The sequence below is a fragment of the Diabrotica virgifera genome, chromosome 3, assembly GCF_917563875.1.
Source record: "Diabrotica virgifera virgifera chromosome 3, PGI_DIABVI_V3a".
NCBI lineage: Eukaryota > Metazoa > Arthropoda > Insecta > Coleoptera > Chrysomelidae > Diabrotica > Diabrotica virgifera.
Window position 1 is genome coordinate 78,386,630 of NC_065445.1, and position 27,336 is coordinate 78,413,965.

Consider the following 27,336-nt stretch of genomic DNA (forward strand, 5'->3'; position numbering starts at 1 on the left):
CCCAGATATTGTAACTTTCTTATTTTTATTGTGTTTATTATTTCGCATTCTTTACCCATTTCTCGCAATACTTCCGTGTTCATTTTCTTCTGTGTCCATGCTATTCTAAGCATCCTTCTGTAACACCACATTTCAAATGACTGTAGTCTATTTATGTGTTCTTGCTTCAATGTCCAGCTTTCAAGTCCATATTTCAGTATCGAGAACACGTAGCATCTCAAAGCTCTTACTCTCAGTTCTAATCTAAGGGTACGAACATGCCGAAGATACATGGGCGAGCGCGGTGTAGGTCGCGATCGCGGTTTACATCGATGACGGGCAGAACATACCGAAGATACCTTCCTTTCAGTGTTCTTTGCGGTTTCCTTATAACCAGAACTTGTCGCAACCTGATTACAACAAGAAATGAGATTGCAACAAGAAATTAAAAACCACCAATAAACTGTAATTTACGACGCGATTAGCAGCTAGACCGCAATGTAAAACAAACTACTTTGTTTTAGCATCGACATCACTGTAAACCGCGATGATAGGTCGCGAGGGTGAACGGGTGACACGTCCTTTGTATGTGCGATTTCATAAGAAAATGAAGGTTTGTTTTGACATCGACGTAGCGACCGCGATCGCGACCTACACCGCGCACATCCATGTATCTTCGGCATGTTCGTACCCTAAGGTCTTTGTTGCAGAGAACTGTTTTCATTTTTACAAACGAATTTCTTGCTATTTCTATCCTGATCCTTATTTGTGTCGTTTGATCATTTTTCTCTGAAATTCAGGTTCCTAGGTATTTGTATTTATGGACCCATTCTATCGGTACATCTCCCAAAAGTATGCATCTCGTTCTAGGTCTCCCTTATTTCGTCTTCCTTCTTCTTCTTCATCTGCCATCTCCGCTACGAAGGTTGGCAATCATCATAGTTATTTTAATTTTTGAGGCAGTAGCTGTAAATAGTTGTTTTGAGCTGCATCCAAACCATTCTCGCAGGTTCTTCAGCCATGAGATTAGGCTTCTTCTGCCATCTATCTTTCCTTGCATTACGAGTCGCAGGATGCCATACTTCTTGCCCCGCATCACATGTCCGAGATACTGTAAATTTCTTTCTTTAATTGTAAGTTCAACTTCCTTCTCTTTACCTATTCTTCTATTTCGTTGTTCGTAACTTTATCTACCCAGGAAACCCTCATAATTCTTCTATAGGTCCACATTTCAAAGGCGTTAAGTCGTCTCATTGTCTCTACATTTAACGTCCATGATTCCACTTCATAGTATAGTACACTGTATAAGTAACATTTTGTTAGGCATACGTTAAGAGCTATGTTAAATCTTTGCTAGATAGGACCTTTTTCATTTTCATAAAATTAGAACGTGCTTTTTCGATTCTGACTTTGATTTCTGCAGTGAAGTCATTATTTTCTGTTATAAGTGTTCCTAGATATGTGTACTTTTTACTTTTTCGATCTGCTGGCCCTCTACTATCAAGATTTCGTCTTCCTATAGGTTTCCATTGTAATATTTTCTTTGTTGATTTTTTATCTTCATATCTCTGGACATATCCCAGCCATGACAGTCTCTGACTTTAACAGGCAAACTTTAGGAACAGATGCTATTTCAGTACTCTTTTTATGTTTCCGATTAAGATTGTACAGGATGGATTTAGAAAGGAAGAGGATAAAACCCATAGGTAGTATTTTTTATCAATCAAATAATAGTTAAAAAACAAACGAGATTTAATAGAAATAATATAGTACATTTAGGTACATATTTACAAGAATTACTTATACAAACATGGCGAGTCTTTTAACAAGAATTCAATATATATGTCTAAGATATTAACTATACAAGTAAAACAGAAAACAACGATATTAAAAAATTACAAACAGGGCAATACAATCAGTATAACTAGATTAATATTATAGTTTACACAGGCTTTTATATTCATATAAAGCGATTCTTATACAATTGGTCAATAACGTAGTGCTAATACGATCAGCTGGTAAAGTTGAAGAAACATGTACATTAGAGTGAACAATTAGTACGAAGTGATAGCGATAAATATTTAACATGAATTTATATTTATATATGAGCAATATTTTTACTTTTCGATCATTTTTGTAGGAGGGTGTCAGCAGATTTTTTTCCAAATTGTATATTATTTTACCTTAAAAAAAAGTAGCTTAAAGCTATTTTTAGCCGGTTCCTAAGATCTGCCCCTCGAAAAGTCCAAAAATACCCCTTTTTACCTCATATTTGAAGACCTATATCTCTGAGCTCTTTACATTCTGAGCTTTACAGTGGACCGATTTAACCGCGTAAGGTCTTATTTTTCTTGTTAACAATCGAAAAAAAACGTTTTGTTTTATAGGTTAAGATGAACGAAAAGAAAACAAAAATTTTGTGAATTTCAAATAATTGTCAAAATTTAACTAAACGAGGAAAACAAATGTCGAAACCGGCAAACGAAAGAGTTTTTAAATACCATTCCAACGAGCATTCGTAAATTAAAATCCATCTAGTATATTAGTATATACGAACATAATAGCGGTTTAAAAATAGCCAGTTTTTCGAAAATCGCCTTTTTATCCTTTGCAAACTGATAGCACTTTTTTCTGACGTTTTTTTGACCGCCTAAAAATTGAGCTTTTGCTTCATAAAGTACGTCAACACACATTGTCATTAATGATTTTTTTTATTTGTTTGATTATTCTGCAATACCTATTACTAAACGAATTATTAAAATTTACTATTAAAACCTAAATTTTAAGCGTTTAAGGAAGCCTTTAGGTGGTCGAGAACCAAAGTTATGGCAGTTTTAATTTTAACGTTAATCTGATGGATTAAATACGTGAACGCTAGTACTGCTGGCAGTATAAAGCGAACAAGTATGCGTCACTCCATAAGATAACCTACGGAAAGACGAATAACGAATAAACGTATTTGATACGTCAGATTAAAGTTAAAATTAAAACTGCCCATAACTTTAGTTCTCGGCCATCTAAAGGCTTCCATAAACGCTTAAAATTTAGGTTGTATTTTAATAATCAGTTGAGTACTAATACTGCAGAGTAACCAAACAGATGAGAGAAATCCTTAACGACAACGTGTGTTTTCTTACTAATGAAGCAAAAAGCTCAATTTTAGGCGGTCAAAAAAATAGTTAAAGGCTCGGGCCAAGAAATTCAGTCAGTAGAGATTGTTGTATACATATAAAACTACCTTCTACCTTCACCTAATTTTTAATGAAATTTGTGATTGTCATGAAAAAACTTGTTCGAAAGGTACACTAAGCATCAAAATTAACGCACCACCTTAAAAATGGGACATTTTTGATGTCTCGTATTTCATAAACCTGTTGTCCGATTTGAGTGACTTTTTCAGTATTATAGCTTTATTCTTTAAGGATATCGACCTAATAATATTATTGCTAAAGAGGTAAGTGTCATTGTATACCGGGTGTAACAATGATAGTTCATTTTTTCCTCAAAGTTTGGAACACCCTGTGGAATATTCTAGCGTATATAAAATATTTAAATTTAAACTCAACTGTAGCAATAGGCTTTCTTAACATTCTGCTTTTTGATTCATTCGCTTATGTTGGATAATAAAAAAGTTAGGTACTTTAACAACTAGCAATGTTATTCATCAATAGAGGGTGTTTTTAAATATAAGTGCGACAAACTTTAAGGGGTAATTATGCATGAAAAAATAATGACCGTTTTCTTTATAAACATATGTCCCCAAATGCTTTGTTTCCGAGATACGGGATGTTGAATTTTTTCTTACAAACTGACGATTTATTTATTGCTCTAAAACTATTTGAGATATGCAAATGACATTTGGTAGTTTTTAAGAGGTAGTTATTGCGTATTTTTTGACATAAAATTAAGAATTTTATATTCACCATTGGCGTGCTAAGGGTATAAACATTTTAGATACATCTCGTATGCACGCCAATGGTGAATATAAAATTCTTAATTGTATGCCAAAAAATGCGTAATAACTACCTCTTAAAACCTACCAAATTTAATTTGCATATCTCAACCTGTTTTAGAGCAATAAATAAATCGTCAGTTTGTAAGAAAAAATTCAACATCCCGTATCTTGGAAACGAAGCGTTTGTGGACCACTGGCGAAGCGTCCATGTAACCATTGTTACCATTGGTAACAGTTAAAATTTGTAAATAAATATTTTATGACTACTATGAAATAATTCCATTTATATTTTTTAAAAATAGAAATATTTGTTAATAGTATCTACCTAATTCAGTAAAATAGCCAACTAGACGCACGAAAATATCAGTGAGTTTATGTAAAATCGGTTGCACGTTATTATAATACGCCCTTACCACAGTATAAAGAGGTTCCATATTTATTATACTGTGCCCTTACCGTGCGCCGCGCCGTTTACCACTTCTGTGAGTGGCAACGATAGTAGGATCTTTGACTGGATCGTCTCTGAAAATTTTGCGGGGACGATGGCTCTGAAACCGCGTATTGGTGTTACCAAATTTTAATTTGGTGACGCTAAGTAGGGCCGGTGTCTATCGGGACAGAAAATACCGACCGTAAGAATATCAGACTTAATAAATGCAATTTTAATTATTATTATAATTATAGGTAATAATTATAATTCCATTTATGAAGTCTGTTATTCTTAGGGCCGGTATTTTCTCGATTAAACTCCGGTTAGTTAACCGTACCGGCCCTTTGGATTCGATTATTGCATAATATGCATTATTAATTATTAGTTTATAACTTGTAACTGTACTTGCTTATTATACACATAATATATCTATACCTTTTTATCCTATATAAATCATATTAATCGATTTTAATTACTTGTCGAAATATATTAATTAACAACAACATTATTATAATATGACATATAATAATATTGATTATACAGTACATTGTAGTGTATAATCAATAAAATAAAAATTATTTAATATTTTAGGCTAAAAATGACAAATGAATGTACTGATTAGTATACTAATTATACAATTTGGATTTTTTAATAAAGTATAAAGGTGATATAATACATATTTTACCTAAAAACAACAAATATGTTTTTAGTTTGTAGATACTTTATATAATTTCTTAAATTTTTAATTTTTTAATTTTATTTCATCTATTTTTATAATAGACCTGGATCGCGCGTACCAAAAAAAAGTTGATTAATAGCAAGCTGAAAATTCACGGTGTCTAGTCGAACAAACTTTGATGTATGGGAACACTGTATATATAAAAATATTTATAAAATACATTATACATATAGATAATATATAATATATCTGGTATCATATATATTTATTTAATATCTGGTTTTGGTAACACTTTAGAAAAAGTCACGCGTCGCCACTGTTGTGGACATATGTTTATAAAGCAAACGGTCATTATTTTTTCATGCAGAATTACCTCGTTTGTCGCACTTATTTAGAAACACCCTGAATTGATGAATAACGTGGCTAGTTGTTAAAGCACCTAACTTTTTTATGATCCCACATAAGCGAATGAATGTTAAGAATGCCCAAGACTACAGTTGAGTTTTAATTTCAATATTTTATATACGCTAGAATATTCCACAGGGTGTTCCAAATTTTGAGGAAAAAACACACTATCATTGTTACCCCCGGTATACAATGACACTTACCTGTTTAGCAATACTATTATTATATCGATATTCTTGAAGAATAAAGCTATAGTATACTAAAAAAATCGGACTACAGGTTTAGGAAATACGAGACATCAAAAATGTCTCATTTTTAAGGTGGTGCGTTAATTTTGATGCTTAGTGTATTTAAAAACCCTTTCATTTTCCACTTCCTACATTTTGTTTTCTCGTTTAGAAGTTTTCTTTTCGTGCTTCTTAACCTAAACATAAAACCTATCTTTTGTGGTTTTGCAAATTATTTCATCAAAAAGTTACATTATAACAAGAAAAATGACACATTGTGCGTTAAATCGGTTCACTGAGCTCATAAATACTCTTCAATTATGTATAGGGTAAAAAGGTATTTTTGATCCTGTCAAGGGGCATAACTTAGGCCCACGGTTACCCCTAGAGGACTTAAAAAATAGCTGTAGGCTACTTTTTTTAGGTTTACTGTAAAGAGACCGAAATCATTAGACCGAAAGTAGTAGACCGAACTCATTAGACCGAAAAGCACTTTAGCGAAACCTCACTAGACCGAACAGCAGAAGACCGAAAAGCAGTTCTTTTTACTTGTCGCAGTAAAAGAGATAAGACTAATATAATTACAACTAAATCTTATTTGGATGGTTATTATAAACAGTTAAAATGGTGTTAACGTCACTCTACCCTTAATTTATTTTTACCTTCACTAATTTGTTTAACGGATGAAAATTATTTCATCAGACTGTACAGAGTAACAATTTACACAGTCTATATATAAAATAATATGTACAAAAAAATACAATAAACAAAAAGGCAGATATACAAAATCTTACCATAATTTACTGCAAACTTTTTAAATTTATTTACCATTTCGGTCTAATGCTGTTCGGTCTAGTGAGGTTTCGGTAAAGTGCTTTTCGGTCTACTGCTTTCGGTCTAATGATTTCGGTCTAATTGTCGTGTACCTTTTTTTAAGGTACAATAATATACTAAAATTTAGTAAAAATCTGCGGACCCCCCCCCTACAAAAGTGATCGAAAAAATAAAAATATCGCTTTTATGTATATATGACGTGAGCACCTTTGGTTTGATAATAGCTAATTTTTAGAATTTAACAAGCTTGTTATTTTTTCGCACTGATATGATCTTTAACATGGTCTCTGTACAAAATTTTAATCTAATCTGCGCGGGTACAGCTCATTTGATAGAAGTCATATCTTTAACCACTTGTGATATCCCATTTTGATGGTAGATGGTTTTAACTTCGTTAATACAGTGGGGGTAATCTAGACATTTGCTTGGGGGAAGGGGTGAACTTCGAAGACATAATTTGTATGCATTAAGTTCCCTTAATTTTCCTAACTAGCGGGTTTATTGGGTTGAATTTGTCTTTCTGTGGTTTAAGTTCTTGCGGAGGGAAATTTCCCCTATCCCCTCGTAAATCCTTCACCGCCGAATAGACCTACAAAACGTACAAAACTAAAGAACCGAATTTTGTAAATTTAAATCGACCAACATTTAACATGTTACATATTTTAGATTCGACTGAAATGGCAGTATATAAGAAAGGTACTTAAGCTTAGTTCTGCCAGTTTCTTGGCGACTTCGTAATTTTTTAAAGTATCGACCATATGTTTTATGAAAGGTTCTTTAATATATTTTCTCTCTCTTTCCATTAGTTTGTTTAAGTTTATTATGGCTTCAAATATCACTTAACACCATTTAGCTGCCAGCCGTAACGCTACTAATAGGAACATTCGAACATTAAACAATAATGAAACACATACATATAAATATGTGTTTATGTCAAATAAGAAATTTTCCTTTTCTTCTGTGAGAGCAGCTGTGTATACATTACAATTACTTAGAAAACGAGTCTACGTAATTACTGACATGATACATGATAAGTAAGTGTACTACACACAAGACCAAATGCTTCAATGGCATCCATTAATGTAATTAATATAATTAATTAATGAAAAGCATCATAATGAGATATCGGTGCGAAAGAATAACGTTCACTATAAGCACGAGTAACTTGTACTTATTTGTCCATTCGAAAAGAACATCGTTATAATTTTCTTGTATCTAAATTGCACGATAGGTGTATACAAAGCATTCACTGGGAACGACTACGATATTTTTATTCATTAATTCCTACTTTCGATTTGATCTATTACCATGTACAGTAAAACGATATACGAGGTGTCGTCCAAATATTCTGAAATGCTGAGATATAAAAACGAATAGTAATAAGACAAAAAATAAAGTTAGGCAACACAATGCATGGTGAAAATATAAATTAAGGAGCGGATTTTATGCTAAATGCATATTGCATGCATATTTCGCATATTTGAGAACTTTACTAAATTTTGCATATTTTTAAAGAAATATGCATATTTTGTGCCCATTTAAAAACATTCAAGTCCAAACAAAAACTTCAATTTTTTTTAATTCGACACAAAATATTTCCCCGGACAGGCTGTTCTATTAATTCGAGAACTACCTGAAGAGAGACGGCTCATTCACTGCCTTTTCATTTTTTCTTAGAAAATACCCGATATTTACAAAAAGTACTTATAGTGCTTATAGTACGCCGTTATAAAATGATTGTAGGATGTTAAAATGATGAAGGATGGTTTACCGGGAAATACGAATTTTATTTAGTTTTATTATATTTAGTACAATTTGTATCCCAATTTAGTAGGTACCTATAATTCTGGTGATTCTTTTAAATCCCCTATTGTTAAGAGAATTTACACCTTTAACCATAGTTTTACGATTTTCTAACGGAAATTGAAATAGTCATGCTTTCGATCAGATCCCGTCTTTAAACGGCTTTAAAACTTTGGAGGACATATGCGAAATTTTTAATGGAAATTTTGAAATTGATTTTGGTGCAGAATTTTCGGCTTTAACAAGTTATTTTAAATACCCCCCAATTACTTCTGTTGATGTTGAAATGAGTTTTTCAAGTTATAAAAATATTTTATCTGATCAAAGAAAATGTTTCCTCGTAAAAAATTTGGAAAAACATATTGTAGTGAATTATAATCGAAGATATAATATATAGTGGTATTGTTATTTTATTTTAAATAGGTAACTATTAGGTATCATTTTTTGTAAAAAATGCGAATAAATTGCATATATAAAAAATAATGATTTTATTTGAAAGATAATAAATAAGATTGCCGCCCCCCCTATATCGCATAAAACCCCTAGAATAGAACATAAAATTTGTGGTTTCTCGAAATGCGCATTTTTTGAATTTTTGTGCATATCTTGCGCATATTTCGTAATTCTTTACTGCATATATATGCGCATATTTCATCAAAATTGATCGAATATAAATCCGCTCCCTATAAATAACATTGCTATGTCGACGATACAGTCATTACCGCTGAAAGTGAGAAAGACCTGTATACGCTACTAAACACAATTTGTGAAAATAAAATAAAAATTCCATTTTTATTCAGTTGCAATGCTAAGGCAAAACCGTCTTATTTTTCACTTAGAACAGTGAGCGCAAACCAGCACTATAAATCGACGATTTTCGACTCTATTTGGAGTCATCATCAGAGAGGTGTAGGTTTGCTACTCTCTGCCCGAAGTGACAAAACTACGAAAGCTTATCCCCGCATTGCAACTGACGTTTATGGAGTAGGTGACTAGCGTTATCTGGCAACTGAAAGGGAAAGTTTTCGACCTAATAGAAACATTAATAATATTGAAAAATATTAAAAATATTCCTAAAAGATTTTTAATTGAAAACTTATTGGTCCATTTACCTGGTAACACCTCCATGGCTTCTAAAAATTGCAAGAAGATCCCTCTTGTCTTCTTCGCTTCAGCATCCATCTGGCTTGCAATTTTTAGAAGCCATGGAGGTGTTACCAGGTAAATGGACCAATAAGTTTTGAATTAAAAATCTTTTAGTAATATTTTTAATATTTTTCAATATTATTAATGTTTCTATTAGGTTGAAAACTTTGCCTTACAATTTGTGATACTGGGGAATAGTTTGGTTTAACAATAAACATAAAAAACCATGCTTATCAGTAAGAGGGGTAAAGTCATAACAAGGATCCAGATAAAAATGAAGATATTGAACAAGTGGACAAAATGAAATACTTATGAGTCTGGATTACAGACGATCTAAATCCGAAATCAGAAATTCGATCAAGAATACAGCAATCAAGAGCAGCCTTTTTGAAGATGAGGAAATTTCTGAGTAACCAAAGACTCAATCTGCAAATCCGACATCGGATGGTAAAATGTTATATTCACTCTATTCTCCTTTATGGTGCCGAAGCTAAGAGTGCTAATGTTGACTTAATGAGAAAGCCGGAAGCTTTTCAGATGTGGCTTTTAAGAGAATTTTAAAAATACCATGGACCGATCATATTACGAACGAAATGGTGTTGCACAGAATGGGAAGAAACAGAGAACTTTTTACCATCATTAAAAGGAGAAAGACAGCGTATTGGGGCACATATTTAGTGATAAGTACAAGTTGTTGCAGCTGATTATGAAGGACAAAATCGAAGAAAAAGGTGTCCTGGTAGACGATAAATATACTGGCTGAAAAGCATTCGCGACTGGACCGGGTTAAACACACAGACGCTTCTCAGAAAAGCAGAATTACTGAATAGAGAATTGAATAACCTTTCAAATGAGCTAGCACACGACCCCTATTCTCATTTAAAAAATAGTCGATTACGTCATCACGTAATCGGATGGATGACGTAATCGTCATCAGATGGATGACGTCACTAGTATGATATATGTCAAAAAATCATAATTTAAAAATTATAACTTTTGTATTTTACATTTTTTTCTAATTCTGTAAATAAAGCAGCTTACAGGGGGTCAAAATATAGTGAATAACCCTGTACCTCCTGAATGTTGTTGAATGTACATATATGATATGCCCCTTTGGAAAAAATTAAGCAGATCCACCTAAAATGTATGTGGAATAGATAACGCCAGAGAAATATAGAAATAGTAACCTATTTAATTTAAGTAAAATACCTTACTTCATGTGTTTACCAATATACATATGTACATCTTCTATCTAATTTAACATATTTTCAGAATATTCTGGACAGCTCACGCTCACATACCTATACACTATACAAATTGTGAGTTTTGATGATGATGATTTTTTCTGTTGTTTTTTTTTCTGTGTATTTTTTACAATTATTCTTTATCACATTTTTAGCTTTTACGCTTCGATCGTTTTTGTCAATTTTAATAAATAATCACCCTCTTCACTAAAAATAATTTCAAAACTTTTATTTCTGTTAAAATTTTTTTGAAAACCAATCGTTGCTGAGATACATGAGAATAACCGAAGAAAATACTCATATTTTTGAATTTTGTTTAATATACTGTTTAAAAAGTTAAGCCCACTTTTGAAGCATGGTGAAATTATAATTTCTAGTATCTCTATAATAATTATGATTTCTACTTGGAAGCAATCGATGGCAAAACAAAACACTTGCAATCCAATTTTGCAGTAGGTATGTCGTCGGTATACTACGAAAACCAGGTAAATGTCGAAATACCGAAATCGAGAAAAAACGTTTTTAAACTTTAGTGCTTTATTTTGAATTAAGCAGACCAGTTGTGTTTGATATTCGATATGCTAGTGAAAGATGCATATATCAGAAATAATATTCTATCATTAGTTTGAAAAAGCTACGATACCTAGCTGATTAAACCTAAATTTAAGATCCAGGTGGAATCACTTACCTGGTTTTACCTGTAAATCAAAATAAATCATACTGTATTAAAGACACTTATCACCTTTTTACTGAATATGGTAGATATACAGCAGTAGAAATATATTGTTGTCCGGCAAATATAAATGTGCGCTTAGTTGGTTTTACATGCAACAGAACTTTGATTTTATGGAAGTAAGTAGCGATATCTTGTTTTATTTGAAAATTAAAAGTTGGTTAGGTGTAACTTATTTGTTTATTACACAAATTATCTGCTGAATGGTAAGTCGTATCATTTACTGAGTTTTACCTGCATGTGGAGCGTAAAAAGCTGAGAATTTTGGTATACTTAACTCAATATTTTAAAATTTGTCATTTATCTGGTTTTCGCAGTATACCGACGATATATAGATCTTTAATTTCCACAAATAAATAGTTAGGTACATTATCTTTACCGAAAAATATGTATGCATCTTTATTTTTAAATATATTTATACCTACTTGATTTAACATCCGACCCATGTTCCCATTTCACAAAAATCGTTTTGAGGTTGTTTATTAATAAAAATAGACAAAAACAACTTTTGCAGCGGCAATCTTGCAATCATCAGCGAAAAATTTAAAATTATCTTGTCAAGCTGTGGGTTACTTACACAAATATATCAAGTGCCGTGACTTAGTCTAATAATTTGCCAAATACCTTTCGTATTTTCGGAAAAAACACTGGCTCTTCCAAGCTATTATATTATTATTATACACTCACCGGCACAAAATTCCGCCACTAAAAATTTTTGATTATTTTTGGCAATTTATAACTTTATTATATGTAGTCCGATTTTAAAGATTCTTGCATCATTTTGTAGGTACATACAGGGTTGCGAGAAAGTCTGGCAACACGCTATTTTCTCGAAAACCGCTAGAACGATTTTTATAGATTTTGGTGGGTAAGGGTCTTTTAATGCGGCCGATATTATAGTAGTAATTACATTGTTGTCAAATCTTCCGTTTTTCTGAAAATCTAACGAACTTTGTTATTTCAAATAGAACACCCTTTCCTGCATATTGACATTGTTTTTTATTATTCCGGTAACAAAGAATTTTTGCTTAGACGGGGGTGAATGAAAGCGTTGTATTTTCACCTTACTTTAAAAAATTCTGTGAAAACATTGAAGAGCTGATTTTGTTTCATAGTCCTTTCTTAGAGGCATGAGACATGAGACATCCCTAAGATTCTAAAAGCTGTAAATAAAATTACTGTCGGTCTAGACGGTCCAGTTGGCAAAGGCGCAGTCGATCGACAAGTATAGTGGTTTGCGATCGATGGTTCGAGCCTCAGCCAGGTCAAGAAATTATTAAAAGGCCAACGCCGTAGTATAAAACTCAATAGAGTCTACGGCTTGGTCTGGAATAAACTGGCGTCTGATCGGCCTATGGAGGAGCGGTACGGGAAGGGATAAGGGCTTCCGGCTTGGTGATACTCCTCCATAGATCCCTACCGAAGGGCGTTGACGCCTAAGAACGGTGTATATATATATATAAATAAAATTACTGCTCGCAATCTGTGACATCGAATGAATAAGATGTGCTATACTTGCCAGGGGAATAGCCCGATATTCCTCTACCAGCGCCAACCTTAACTGTATCAAATTTTCTGGAGGCCTAGGATGACGCCGAATAGCTATTTCAATTCATCCCATAAATGCTCGATAGGATTGAGATCTGGGCTGCATGCGGGCTATTCCAATCTTAGCAATCCAACCTCTATTTAAGATATTCATGCTTATGAGTCAATCAGTGTTTTTATTTACAAAAAACTGTGCAGCTCTTAGAAGAAAATAGATATTCGGATAATTTAAAAAACACAATCTTAGGAATTGCTCCGGGATAATACGAAAGGACTATGAAACAAAATCAGCACTTCAATTTTTCCACAGAATTTTTTAAAGTTAGGAGAAAATATAACGCTTCTATTCACGTTTATTATCAGAATAATAACAAACGATGTCAATACATATACCTACAAACTGATGCTAGAATCTTGAAAATAGGAGTACAAATAAAAAAGGTATAAATTGTCAAACTTAATCAAAAATATTTAGTAACGGAATTTTGTGTCGGGGAATGTATATCTTTGTGAAGTTATAACTAAGATAAATAAAATAAAATTACAAGCCTAACATCGATCGAAACGGGATGTTTCATTAATATGTTTAAATATTTTAACATGCCATTTTAATGTCAAAATAATATGATAATTAAACTCAAATTACACCGATGTATGCCTCGTTCTGAGATACAGAATGTATTATTAGAAGATTTAAGCAGAAGTTTTAATCAATAGTTTAATACCCCGTAACATTATCTATGAAAAGCAGTGAATTCAAGTAAATTTAATTTAAAAGGGATGAAAGTATATTAAAAGGGACGGACGAGACATTCGGATAATAACCAATTTGTACTGGAATCAAACAGCTGACATCAGAATTAACAACCAGACATCTGAAGAAATTCCTATTCTGAAAGGAGTTACGACAAGGTTGCGTGCTCTCCCCGCTTCTGTTTAATTTGTATACGGAAAAGATCTTCAGAGAAGCAGTAGAAGACAGAACAGAGGGTATAATTGCCAATGAAATAGTCATCAACAATCTGAGATACTCTGATGACACAGTTCTGCTAGCAACGGACAGGGATGATTTGCAGGCACTTCCACATTCCGTGACCGACCAATAAATGGGTTTGAAAATAAACATAAAGAAATCCCAATGGATGATCATCAGCAAAAACAAAAATATAGCTAATAACTTGGCAGGTATTAGAATAAATGGAGACATTGCACAGAGAGTACAAGCATACAGTATTTAGGCTGCTGGGTGAATGAAAAATGAGACTTATTACAGGAAATCATCGTTTAGGAAAATGCAAAAGGTACTAGCCAAAATAGAGCTAAAAATTACGCTAAGAATACGCTTATTGCTGCTATGTGTTCAGCTTTTGTTCTATGGAATGGAAGCATGGACTCCCACGGAAACAATGTGCAAGAGAATTGAGGCTTTTGAAATGTGGCAAGGAGTTTTTAGGGTCTCCTCTAAGCTCTGATGTTAGAGCTATCTATCGTGTATAAGATGTATCTTTGCCAAGAGAACGAAGTATGTTCTCAATAGTGGGGAATTAGCAAGAGGATGGACTAATACTGACAGATAGTATGCACATTGGATTATATATATTTTTTTATAGTCTACAGTTGAAATATTTAGGCATTTAATAAAATACTCCATATATTTTGTTCGTGAATTTTAAAAGAACTTACAGAATATAAGCGATCCTGTTAAAAATGTTGGAATAACTTTATGGGACATCCAGTATATTTTCGTCAGAAATTATTTATCTAGTTTTATACAAAGTATTTAGACATTAGAAAACTGTACATTTTTAAAAAGTGTTCGCATAATTTACTACATTCATATGTATATACCTTTTATAGGTTTCCTAAATCGGTGTCATAAAATTAAACATAGAAATTTTAAAATATTCTATATACGTAGCAAATACAGTTCTTATTTTATAAAAAATTGCACATTATAAAACATTAATGTCAGAGTGTACAAAAAGTCGGTAACTTTGAATATAGGGCGTAGGTATTCCAAATTTTCTTATATTAACTTTTTAGTGAAATACAAAAACATTGATACAACAAACATCTGAGCAATATGGTAATGTTGGTATCTTCAATAAGAGTGTATCTCATAAAAACATTTTGGTGCCCCTATGTGGTTTTATTTTATACAAATCATTCTCAATACTAAACTTTTCAAAAAGTTTTTCATCTATCTAACCTAAAGCAGTCCATAAAAAAATACTAAGCAGTCCAGACATCTTTACACAAGTTGTGTTTTAAAAACGCTGTTTGGTATAAAACTTTTCATATAGTCGATTATTATGGTCCAAATGATGCCTAATTGAAGACCAGCTTCGTATTTTTTTAAAGACTTCACAAATATACACGTTTAGAATCTGTTTGACTATATTATATAAACGGTACGATAAGGTACTCCATAACAATCCAAAATACATTCACATTGGGTATTTGCCTACGAACAATGCAGGGTTTAAAAAAACCGACAGCATATACAAAGTGATTATAAGTTGTTTATATAATAATTATAATTATTGGTAACAATACATAGTACAATCAACATAAAGATAAGGAATTAGTTGTAGTACACTGCTAAAATTTTTTAAAAAAGTTCTTGAAATTGAAATGAAAGTGAAAAATCAATGAATACATACTTATAACTTTCGATGTTCATACATATCTTTAATAGTAACAACTTTAGTATATTCTTTAAATTCTAATCTTCTAGTTCGAGTTATTTAACTGTTCTAATAAAATTCTTCAGTTGTTTTTGACAGGCAGTGTATTTATTTGTAGTAAATAAAAACAAAATAAGCAGTACTGGTTTATGAGTAGGTACCCAACTTAACGTCACTTTGTATATCAAACAAATACTATGTTTTTAATAAACTCCCATACATAAAATATATGATAGGTTAAAAACAATTACAACAAGGAAGTATATTTACAATAGTTTCAGCTTTAGTTGGATTGAGTTTTGAAACTATCAGTCAGTGGAACTAGAAAGATTCAAAATATAATCCTTGCCTTAGATTTTACCCCATTCAAGCTAAATATTTAGAAACTTGAAGTCAGAATTGCCATGCTTTTCTCTTAGCTCCAGATTTAGTCACGCTTAGAACTTTTGCTATCAGCAGTAAAAGCAAAACATGGTGTTTATGGCGATAAGTGTTTTAAAATGCATTATTCTCTCACCATTCTCGCCAAGTAAGCACCAGATACTACGAATTAAATTATATGGATTTGTTTCCCTTATTATTTGTTAGGTATTATCAGTGATGACACTTGTAATGAGTGTTCAGGAATAACACTGTGTTTAGAGATAATATGCAAAAGAAAAATTGCTGGACTAAAAGCAATATGAGAAATTTACATTTGACTTATATAGTTTGTATAATGGAGGCATTACATTATATGAAATAATTAATATATATTTTTAGAGTTTGCTTACTGTATGAGGTTACTGGTTTAAGTGGAATTAAGAAAGAAATATGATAAACAGACAATATTATAAGTTTATAAAAGTCTTACCAAGTCCTATGTCACTGATCACTGATCGCGTTTTGATTAAACACATATGCCGTTTTACACGCGGTTTCACAACTGTTCCGGGTACGAGTTTTAATTGTTCTTAACGATTATTTTATATCGAATTATTGTCTTAGACTATTACGTAGAAAATAAAGGTGTTTCAAGTTAATACAATAATACATAAAAGTGCGTTCCAAGTTAATACAAAAATCATTTTGTTGCCCAGAAGTTGACACTGGAATTGTAGAGTAGAAAAAGGTAAAAATTGAAGAGTGTGCCTGTTGGAAATAAGCTCTAGAGAAAAATATAAGATAATGAATTTTGGAAGATCTCTAGAACACTACTTGATTGGCTATTGCTATTGCACCCCAACAATCACTTTTTTGCTTTATCTCTTCGTGTCGGGTGCTTACTGTATTATATGATCTTAAGTTTTATATAATCTTATTTTTGATTTTCTATAGTTCGCCATCTACTAAGTGCCAAGGAATGGTAAACTTAAACGACAACGATAAAAATAAGAATTTTAAGATAAAAATAAATGGCAAAGACATACTACTGCCATAAACGCCAAAAGACAACGGCAATTTTAACTGTGGCCTTAGATTTTAATGTCAAATGCCAATAACAAGTTTATAAATAGGCTTTTAGATATAAATTATTAAACTAAATATGGTATACGCAATTTCATTGTCTCTGGAAAATGTCCAGAAAATTCGTCGGATGTTATTTTATCAGTATATATGTTCCAAAATTATTTCATTCTCTTAAAATAACTACCAATTGACTCATTTTAAAATTTTGTACCTTGTAGAATTCGTTTATTTTTTTAATCAACCTATGAAATCATTGGCTTAGTACATTTTCTGCACATTCCGATAGAGGAAGGTTTTGTTTCTTTATTATTAAACTCAGTCTGCAAAATCACAAAATCGGGAATCAAGCATATCTACAGTAAAATTGGCTAAATTAAATTAAACTGAATATAGAAAGATAAAATCAATTCAATAAAGGACATTCAGATCGGTTACGTAGACATTTAAAGATCCATTTTTGAATCTAATGAGTTCTATTTAATTTAGCCAATAACCAAAATTCAACATTTAACAGGTTATCATTGGTCTAAAATTGCCTTGATTATTTGGTTCATAAGTTTCAACAGCAATTAACATTAATAGTAAAAATAGCGAAAATAGCCGATATTAAAAAACTTCTGTATTCAAATCGAAGTTCTACACCTAGAAAAGCTGCATCACAACATCAGTTATTGAGTTTAACACAACCGTATCTCGGATAAAATTCCAGTCCGATCAACTCGACCCTTACCATCGATAAATTGAGCCCAAACATTCACAACGCTAAACTTCATCTTCCCTTTTTCTTCCTTTCTTTCGCCAATTTCCTCCTCTTCAAAATCATCTCGTACAGCACTTCTAATCCTTCGTGTAATCCATCACCAGTTATGGCACAAGCTGGTTGCACGTGCCATAAATGTCCCCCAGGAGCTCCCCCATTACCCAACTCAGTCAACCCCAACAGTTTTTCTAATTCGCGCGGTTCTCGAGCACCAGGTAGATCTTGCTTATTGGCGAGCACAAGGATAGGGACACTGAAATTTTCTGGAGCTTTGACAGTTCTTATCAGTTCCATTTTGGCTTCTTCCATACGCTCCATGTCGACACTATCCAGGACGAAGACGATGCCATCCGTGCAGCGGGTGTAGGACTTCCACAAAGGTCGCAGTTTTTCTTGGCCACCGACGTCCCAAACCAGAAAGTTTATACCTGCAGAAGAAAGAAAATCATAACTTGAAATAGGGAAAGTTATATTTGGTTGTTATACAGTGTGTCTGCGTAACTTGGAACCATATGAGAAACTTTTTTATTATCAATTTTACGAAAAAAAGTTATTCTTCATAAACTGTTCTGCATGGGCTAAAACCTAAGATACAATCATCAGATATGAAATTTTATCAATAGTATACGAGGTATATAAAAAAAATGAATTTCGCCAAAGAGTAAAGTAGACCCTACATTATTTAATTTTTACAATATTGAAAATTTTGATTATAACAAGTTGTTCTGAATAGGGCTTTTCATTCACAGTCATTTGTTGTATATATAGATTATACAGTGAGCACGTAAAGGTTGGAATAAATTCATTTTCTCGAGAATGGACGATTTTGCAAAACAATTCCAAAACAGCTCAATTTTTATTTTTAAATTGCGACTTTTTGGCATATGTATCATACTAGTGACGTCACCCATCTGAGCGTGATGACGTCATCTTAAAAATGTTTAAGTGAGAATAGGGGTCGTATGATAGCTCATTTGAAAGGTAATTTAATTCTCTATTCAGTAATATAAACATTAACATATTTATTTATACAGAGTGCCCAAAAAAAATTTTTGAATCAAATTTATTGACATAAAAAGAAGAATGTGTGTAATTTATTTAACTCACAATACATTTTACTGCTATCAGAAAACAGGAAATAATGTTTATTTGACAAATAAATACTGTTTTTTGCTTAAATTCAATGTCAAAGCCGCCACCCACCTTCCTCTGGACAGTTTAAAAATTTAGTTTAAGCGAAAAGCAATGAATATTTTTCAAGTAAACATTTTTTTCTGTTTTCCCAGAGCAGTAAAATGTATTTTGGATTAAATAAATTACATGCATTCTTCTTTTTATGTCAATAAATTAAATTAAAAAAATGTTTTCTTGGACACCCTGTATAAATAATTAAGTAAATATTTATATTACTGAATAGAGAATTAAATTACAATTAAAATGAGCTATCATAGGACCCCTATTCCTATTTAAAAAAATCATCGATGACGTCATCACGTCCAGATGGATGACGTCACTAGTATGATATGTATGCCAAAAAGTCGTAATTTAGAAATAAAAATTTACCTGTTTCGGGATTTTTTTCCAAAATTGTCCATTCTCGAGAAAATGAATTTATTCCAACCTTTACGTGCTCTCTGTATATACACAGTTGTTGTATATACACAATTATACAACATATGACAGAAGCTCGAAACAAATGACAATCGATGAAAAGCCCTATTAAAAACTATGTTGAAATGTGCAATTTCATCTTTCTAATTAAAATATTGTGAACTATAAAGTTAGTTTACTCTTGAGCGAAATTCATATTTTTTGACATACCTCGTATAAAATTGATAAAATTTGATATCTTATGATTGAATCTTAAAATAATAAAATTTACGGTTTCGTTTTGATTTAAATCTGTCTCCCTCCATCCTCCGATGTCCTCTGAGGAAGACAAATTTACACCAACACGACCGTAGTTTCTCGATATAAATTAAAACTATTTATATCGCAGTATGGTTAGAACGCCCTCTAACGGGGAATAAGTGAAATGAATTTCGACTCGATTCAAGTTCTCTGTCTAGTCATCAAGTTTATCTCTGTTAGAGGGCGTTCTAACCATACTGCGATAAAAATAGTTTTAATTTATATCGAGAAACTACGGTCGTGTTGGTGTAAATTTGTCTTCCTCAGAGCCTCCTTGACAACAGGTAGATCTAGAAATAGTACTATCGAGGGATGGAGGATTCCTGTATTAGAGTACACATACTATAGAATAGAATAGAAATATGCTTTATTGTCACTGAAAATACAAATTTTATGGACAAAGCTTAATTAAAGTCAGAAAAAATAAATAAATAATATCTAACAATAACAATAAAAAATACAATTTTCTGAAATTTGATAAATCGTCAATATAAAAAAAAATATACATAAATACAAAATATAAGTTAATAAAGTAAAGAAAAAAAAACAAAATCGATATATTTGCAACAATTTATAGAAATTGCAAAGTGAATATACAACAAAGTAAACTATTTATAGACATAGGAACTAATAAGTTTAAGCTGCTGCATGTGACACCCAAATATAGATAAGTTTGGTTACTTGTACATTACTGGAATTTCTTAGTTAGTCATTAAGAAACTCTTCTACTGAATAATATGGTCTTTTAGATAGATGAGCTTTTGTCATTTTACGGAACTTGGGGAAAGATGTTGCAGATTTGAGTTGTAAAGGAAGATGGTTGTATAGTTTTTTTGCGGAATATAATATAGATTTCTTTACTAACTCAGAGGACGGGATCGGTAAATAGACATCAAAATTTGAATTTCTGGTGGAGTAGTCATGACGAGGCCTTGCTGGAAAGACATGCATGTGTTTACGAATTAAGCAAACAGTTTCTAAAATATATAAAGATGTAAGGGTTAAAATGCCGTGATCTTTGAAGTAACTTCTGCAATGTGTTGTTCTTCTGAGGCCAAACAGATACCTTATTGCTCTTTTTTGTAATTTAAAAATAACATCTAACTGGGCAGCTGTACTAGAACCCCAAAAAGGAAGACCATATCGAAGATGAGACTCGAACAAAGAAAAATATGTTAGTTTAGAAGATGCTAAATTGAGTTCTTTCGAAACAGATCTTATAGCATAGCAGGCTGAGGCGAGTTCCTTACTTAACACATCGATATGAAGGGACCATTTGAGGTTGCTGTCTAAAAAAATACCAAGAAATTTTACAGAATCAACGGTAGAGATCTGGCTGTTATTAACAAGCAGGGGTTGAAGAGCACTTTTATAGGATAATGCTACTGTCTTATCCACGTTAAAAGAGAGTAAATTAGAGTCAGACCAGGTTTTTATCGTAAGCAAATCAGAAGTTATAGTTGCATGAAGAGATGCAATAGTTCAGTTGCTCCAAGTGATACTGGTATCATCAGCAAAAAGAAAAATTTTTCCATCGATTTTTAAGTTAGTGATGTCATTTATAAAGATAAGGAACAGTAGAGGACCCAATACTGAACCTTGTGGTACTCCACATACAATGTTTTTGAGACTAGAGTCAGTATCATTTGCTCTAACTATTTGTTTCCTATTATTCAAGTAAGATTGGAACCAATTCAAAGAAATACCTCGAATCCCATAGAAATTTAGTTTTTTAATCAAAATGTCGTGATTTACACAATCAAAAGCTTTGGCATAGTCACAGAAAACAGTGGCAGTATAAAGATTATTGTTTAGTGCTTGGTAAACCTCATGAAACACAGAAAACAAGGCATCAGTGGTACATTTATTAGTTAAAAAGCCAAACTGATTTTGGGATAAGATGTTGTTATCAATGAGAAAGGACATGAGACGGGTTTTTATGAGTCTCTCAATAATTTTTGAAAGTACCGGTAGTAAGGCAATAGGTCTATAGTTGCAAGCATTAGATTTTTCACCACCCTTATGAAGGGGAATAATAATGGCTATCTTTAGGCACTCTCGGAATTTGCCTCTTTCAAAGGAATCATTAATTAGTGAGACGAGGTTTTCCAACACATTTTCTGTGAGATTTGAGAAGATTTTTATGGATAGTCCATCAGTACTACAGGATGATTTGCTTTTGATACTATTGATAGTTTGGATCAGGTCAGTTATATCGATTGGTCTTAAAAAGAATGAATTCGAGAACACTCCTGAATTGGGGAGATAGGAAATGGGATCTTTTTGTGGCAAAATAGTAGAAGTTATATTTTTACTCACATTAACGAAATATTCGTTTAGATTTTCCGGGTCTGGAAGGGCAAATGTTTGAACTGCGTGAGTTCTATTTCGAAGATCGTTTATTATGGACCAAGTTTCTTTACTCGTTTCATACAGGTTCTCTCGAACTGTAAATTAGAATATTTTCCTAACGGTACCTTTTGGTATTGTCATACCTGGGTTAAACAGAGAACTTGAATCGAGTCGAAATTCATTTCACTTGATTGAATCTTATTATTTAGACCATGTAGATATTTTTATTAACTTTTTTTCGTATAATTAATAATAACGTATTTATCATAAGTAAAAATGATGTTGGGTATCCGTAATTTGAGAAAAATTTTCAAACTTTTTTTTTCAATTAGAGGAATGTAATTGCATATTATAACTTATAACATAATTTTTACTTCCAAACAATATTTCCTAATAACAATTATCGATATTCTGAAATATAAAGGTATTCTACTCTTGAGCGAAATTCATATTTTTGACATACCTTGTATACTGTTGATGAAATTTGATTTCTGATGATTGCATCTTAGGTTTTAGACGATGCAGAGCAGTTTATGAAGAATAATTTTTTCGTAAAATTGATAATAAAAATGTTTCCCATATGGTTCCAAGTTACGCAGACACTGTATAAATCATTCATCACTAATATTGAGGGAAGCATATTATGGCAGATTATTGTAATAATAATGTTGTTCTGAAGCTATTTCCTTGTGGCTTTTTTGTAATCAACTATTCTAAATGGGGAATAAGCCACAATTTAACTAAAAAAATGATTTTATTAACGTTTCGACGTCAAAATAGGATGTCGTTGTCAAAATACAAAATATTAATAAATTAAACAAAAATGTTGTTGCTTAGTAAAAAATTATTCTAATAATTTATTTAATCTGACTCATTTATATCGCGGATTTGATAGATCTCAAATATGTCAACACGCATGGGATAATGAACATAGAGTTCAGTGGAGAGATAGTATAGTCCTGAAAGACACAGATAGTAAAAAGAGAAAAATCAAAGAAGCGGCTCTAATTATGCTAAATGAAACCAATTGTGTCGCAAATTCTTCGGTAGAATGCAGTAGGATGTGGTTACCCATACTAAAGGAGGAAGTCAATAGAAAGAAAATACCACGATTAGTAAGTCAATAACATATTGAGTTAGTATATATTTTATATTTTAGTATTATTTATATACCTAGGTATTATCAATATTATTTATAATTTAAAATAACATACATATATATTAAAGTAAGAATTTGGTATTAGTTTTGAGAGTAAAGTAAATGTAAGACCAAATACTTACGATGTCGGGATAGTATCACGAGGTTTTTTCCTGGTTTTCTCTCGTGATTTACTATGGAATTTCTAACACGAGAATTTTACTGTCGCCTTTGCATGTAGTTGTCTTTTTAAAGACAGATCACATGCTATGATTTTTTTGTGGCGGATATTTTTGAGTTTGGTTGATTTCATGTAGTCCAATGAACTATCTTCGTAAAGTCGTCCCAGGAATGCAACTCATAAATATTGGCAATATCATTTTAAAGCCTTCTACTTTAAAATGTATAATATGTGTCTGAATTGCCGATATAAATGAGTCAGATTAAATAAACTATTAGAAGAATTTTTTACTAAGCAACAACATTTTTGTTTAATTTATTAATATTTTATATTTTGACAACGACATCCGATTTGGACGTCGAAACGTTAATAAAATCATTTTTTTAGTTAAATTGTGGCTTATTTCCCATTTAGAATAGTTGATTGTAATAATAATACTATAATAATAATAATCTTTTTCTCGCGACGGCCAGAAGTGTACGAACATTTTTGGGAGATACACCTACATACCAAGTCACCTAGGGCTCGATAACATGGAAAGACTCCCACCAGAGCTCAATCCTTTTGATACCGTAGGTATCTGGGATGAGTCAATTTTCCCCTTAGAGGGAATGTGAGCCGTATGGCTAAATCTGAATAATCTTTTTAATATTTTGCTTTTCTAGTATTGGTAACCAAATTATATCTCCCTTTTTATCTTTAATTGTTAATTATTGAAGGCTTCTCTCATTGAGATTTATAGCCATGGATTTTTACGCATTTTTTGTTGCAATATAGATTACTGACTGATTGCTTTTGAAAAATGGTTTTGTTGTTCAAAGTTGATTGAAAGTAAAGGTCGATACACATACACGAGCCGAACTGTTTGCGAACGCTATATTCGTATAATTTGTACGGCGGAACGAACCGCTTGCGAGCTGTTCGTTCGTCGCTTGTCACGAACCACGTACTGTCCGTTTTTGGTAGAGCTTCACGATATTCGATAAAAATATCGATATTGTATTGATATCGTATCGAAAATCAATACGATACCGATACAATACATACTTTAGCAATATTAATGTCGATACGATACACATTATCTTAAATCAATACAATACTCTTGTATTGTCATTGAAAATATCGATATCGAGAAAAAAATACAACGCTACAGTTGTTTGATTATATTTTGTGGAATATGTATTTAGATCATAATTATTTACATAAAAGTAAAAGTGATCTGCAACCCAAGCATCAGCTGTTACATATATTTTACACTGGAGAGCCTGAACTTGAAACTCTTAAGAGTGAGTAAATGATTACACTGTTTATATTTTATATCATGTGGCATTTGTGGCAATATTATGGAAGTGAGTGATGATGACGCAAAAATAAGTTTCAACAAATACTGAAATGCGATTTATTCCAAATCTCCGGGGATTTTCCAATCTTTTCAAAAGTAGTTTTTAACCATTAAACCCTACCCATATTTAAAATTACGCTTACACTACCCTGGGGTATACTAGTAGCCCATTAAAAAATAAAAATAATGTTTTAATGGATTTATTAAAAACAACTTTTTAACACAAACAGAACTAGCGAATTGTAATAACTCTGTGAACATTATTGTTTTCAGAACATCCTGGACAAACTTTAATTTGATGTTCTGCACAGATTAATTTTTTTCACACATTGCACCTCGTTCAGCTGTTATGGTCTCGGGACCGCACTCACAAACTGCATCTGGCTGAATTTGCATGAGTTTCTTCTTGAATTTCATTAGGTCCACTTTCCTTCAAAATACCCTTTCCGGAAAATATACTATTAAAGTTGACCATGCCAAGTACTACTGTACCCCAACACGTCTATGTAGCATAGCGTATTGGTAGCAGCTGAACGAAACATACACTATGCCGAGCCTTATAGCATTTTACTAAGATAGATGGAGGGTCGGCGCTGTCTTTAAAATTCCAAGAATCATAATAAAATTAATTTTGCTTGGGGTACTCCAGTACCCCGGGTAGGGTTTAAAGGTTAAACAATAAAGACTTCCAAAGAAGTATTCAGCCATATTCAATTTTTATAAGAATCTATATAGTCCAGAAAGCCACTGCGCATCCGCTAGGAAAAATATTCTAATTCGGATTCTTTGCACAATCTTACTCAAAAAGGACTCCTTTTAACAAATTTGCATGTTGCCGGGACCAAAAAGTGGTCAAAAATTTTTTAAACGTTTTTTTTTTGTTTTTTTCCTAAAATTATTTTTTTTGCACGGAAAAAAGTTTTTTTTAGGTTTTTTGGATCATTTCAAAGAGAAAAGGTCTTTAGAGACTTTTCTCTAAAAATGATAGTTTTGACATATAAGCGATTAAAAATTGAAAAATTGCGAAATCGGCCTTTTTTAACCCTCAAAAACTATGTGAAAAGCTGAAAATTTGAATGTTGCCAAGGTAGGTAGATATTCTTTAAACATCGATTGATGAAATCCCGAAGAGTTTTTTGCAATACAATATTTAAAACTCATTTGTTTTTTAATTGCTAATCAAGCGTGCACGACACTATTTTCCACCGACAGTATGGTGCAAATGAAAGGAATAAATTCGTTATTTCGTAAACCGGCGACTTTAAGGAAAAATCCCGAAACAGGTCGATTTTTATTTTTAAGTTATGATATTGTGGCATATATGGTATACTAGTGACGTCATCCATCTGGACGTGATGACGTAATCGATGATTTTTTTAAATGAGAATAGGGGTCGTGTGCTAGCTCATTTGAAAGGTTCTTCAATTCTCTATTCAGTAATATAAACATTTACATAATTATTTATACAGGGTGTCCAAAAAATGTTTATTAAATTAAATTATTTGACAAAAAAAGAAGTAGAAGGACACCCTGTATAAAAATTATGTAAATGTTTACATTACTTGATGGAGAATTGAAGAACCTTTCAAACGAGCTACCACACGACCCCTATTCTCATTTAAAAAAATCATCGATTACGTCATCACGCCCAGACGGATGACGTCACTAGTATAATATGCCACAATATCATAACTTAAAAATAAAAATCGACCTGTTTCGGGATTTTTCCTTAAAGTCGCCGATTTTCGAAATAACGAATTTATTCCTTTCATTTGCACCATACTGTCGGTGGAAAATAGTGTCGCGCACGCTTGATTCGCAATTAAAAAACAAAGGAGTTTTGAATATTGTATTGCAAAAAACTCTTCGGGATTTCATCAATCGATGTTTAAAGAATATCTACCTACCTTGGCAACATTCAAATTTTCAGTTTTTCACATAGTCTTTGAGGGTGAAAAATGGCCGATTTCACAATTTTTCAATTTTTAATCGCTTATATGTCAAAAACTATCATTTTTAGAAAAAAGTCACTAAAGACCTTTTCTGTTTGGAATGATCCAAAAAACCTAAAAAAAACTTTTTTCCATGCAATAAAAATAAGTTTAGGAAAAAAACAAAAAAAAACGTTTAAAAAATTGTTGACCACCTTATGGTCCTGGCAACATGGAAATTTGTTAAAAGGAGTCCTTTTTGAGTAAGACTGTGCAAAAAATCCGAATTAGAACATTTTTCCTAGCGGATGCGCAGTGGCTTTCTGGACTAATAAGTTATAAGAAATATTCGTAATATTTTTAGAATGTCCATTTGCCAAGCATGCAAAAGTGGGCATGCTTGGCAAAAGATTGGCAAAATATAATTATATTTAATAATCCTTTTATGTCGATATTTTATCGAGTATTGTATCGATTTCGTATCGAAATCAATATCAATGCGATATTTTTATAAGAAAGTATTGCCGATATCGATACTCGACACGATATTTCACTGGCATAACCAATACAATACTCAATACTTAAAAAGTATCAATATTGTA

General features: G+C 32.1%; 1 protein-coding gene across 4 annotated transcripts in view; it reads right to left on the reverse strand.

Annotated features, from left to right (window-relative positions):
- Positions 1-1,713: 1,713 nt before the first annotated feature.
- Positions 1,714-27,336, reverse strand: part of LOC114335969 (ADP-ribosylation factor-like protein 4C) — a 311,831-nt gene continuing 286,208 nt past the window's right edge. For all 4 annotated transcript variants that reach the window (XM_050645256.1, XM_050645253.1, XM_050645254.1 and 1 more), the window contains one exon: positions 1,714-18,307. In XM_050645256.1, the coding sequence (XP_050501213.1) occupies positions 17,889-18,307 (419 nt within the window). In that variant the 3' untranslated portion in view covers positions 1,714-17,888. The remainder of the gene's footprint in view (positions 18,308-27,336) is intronic.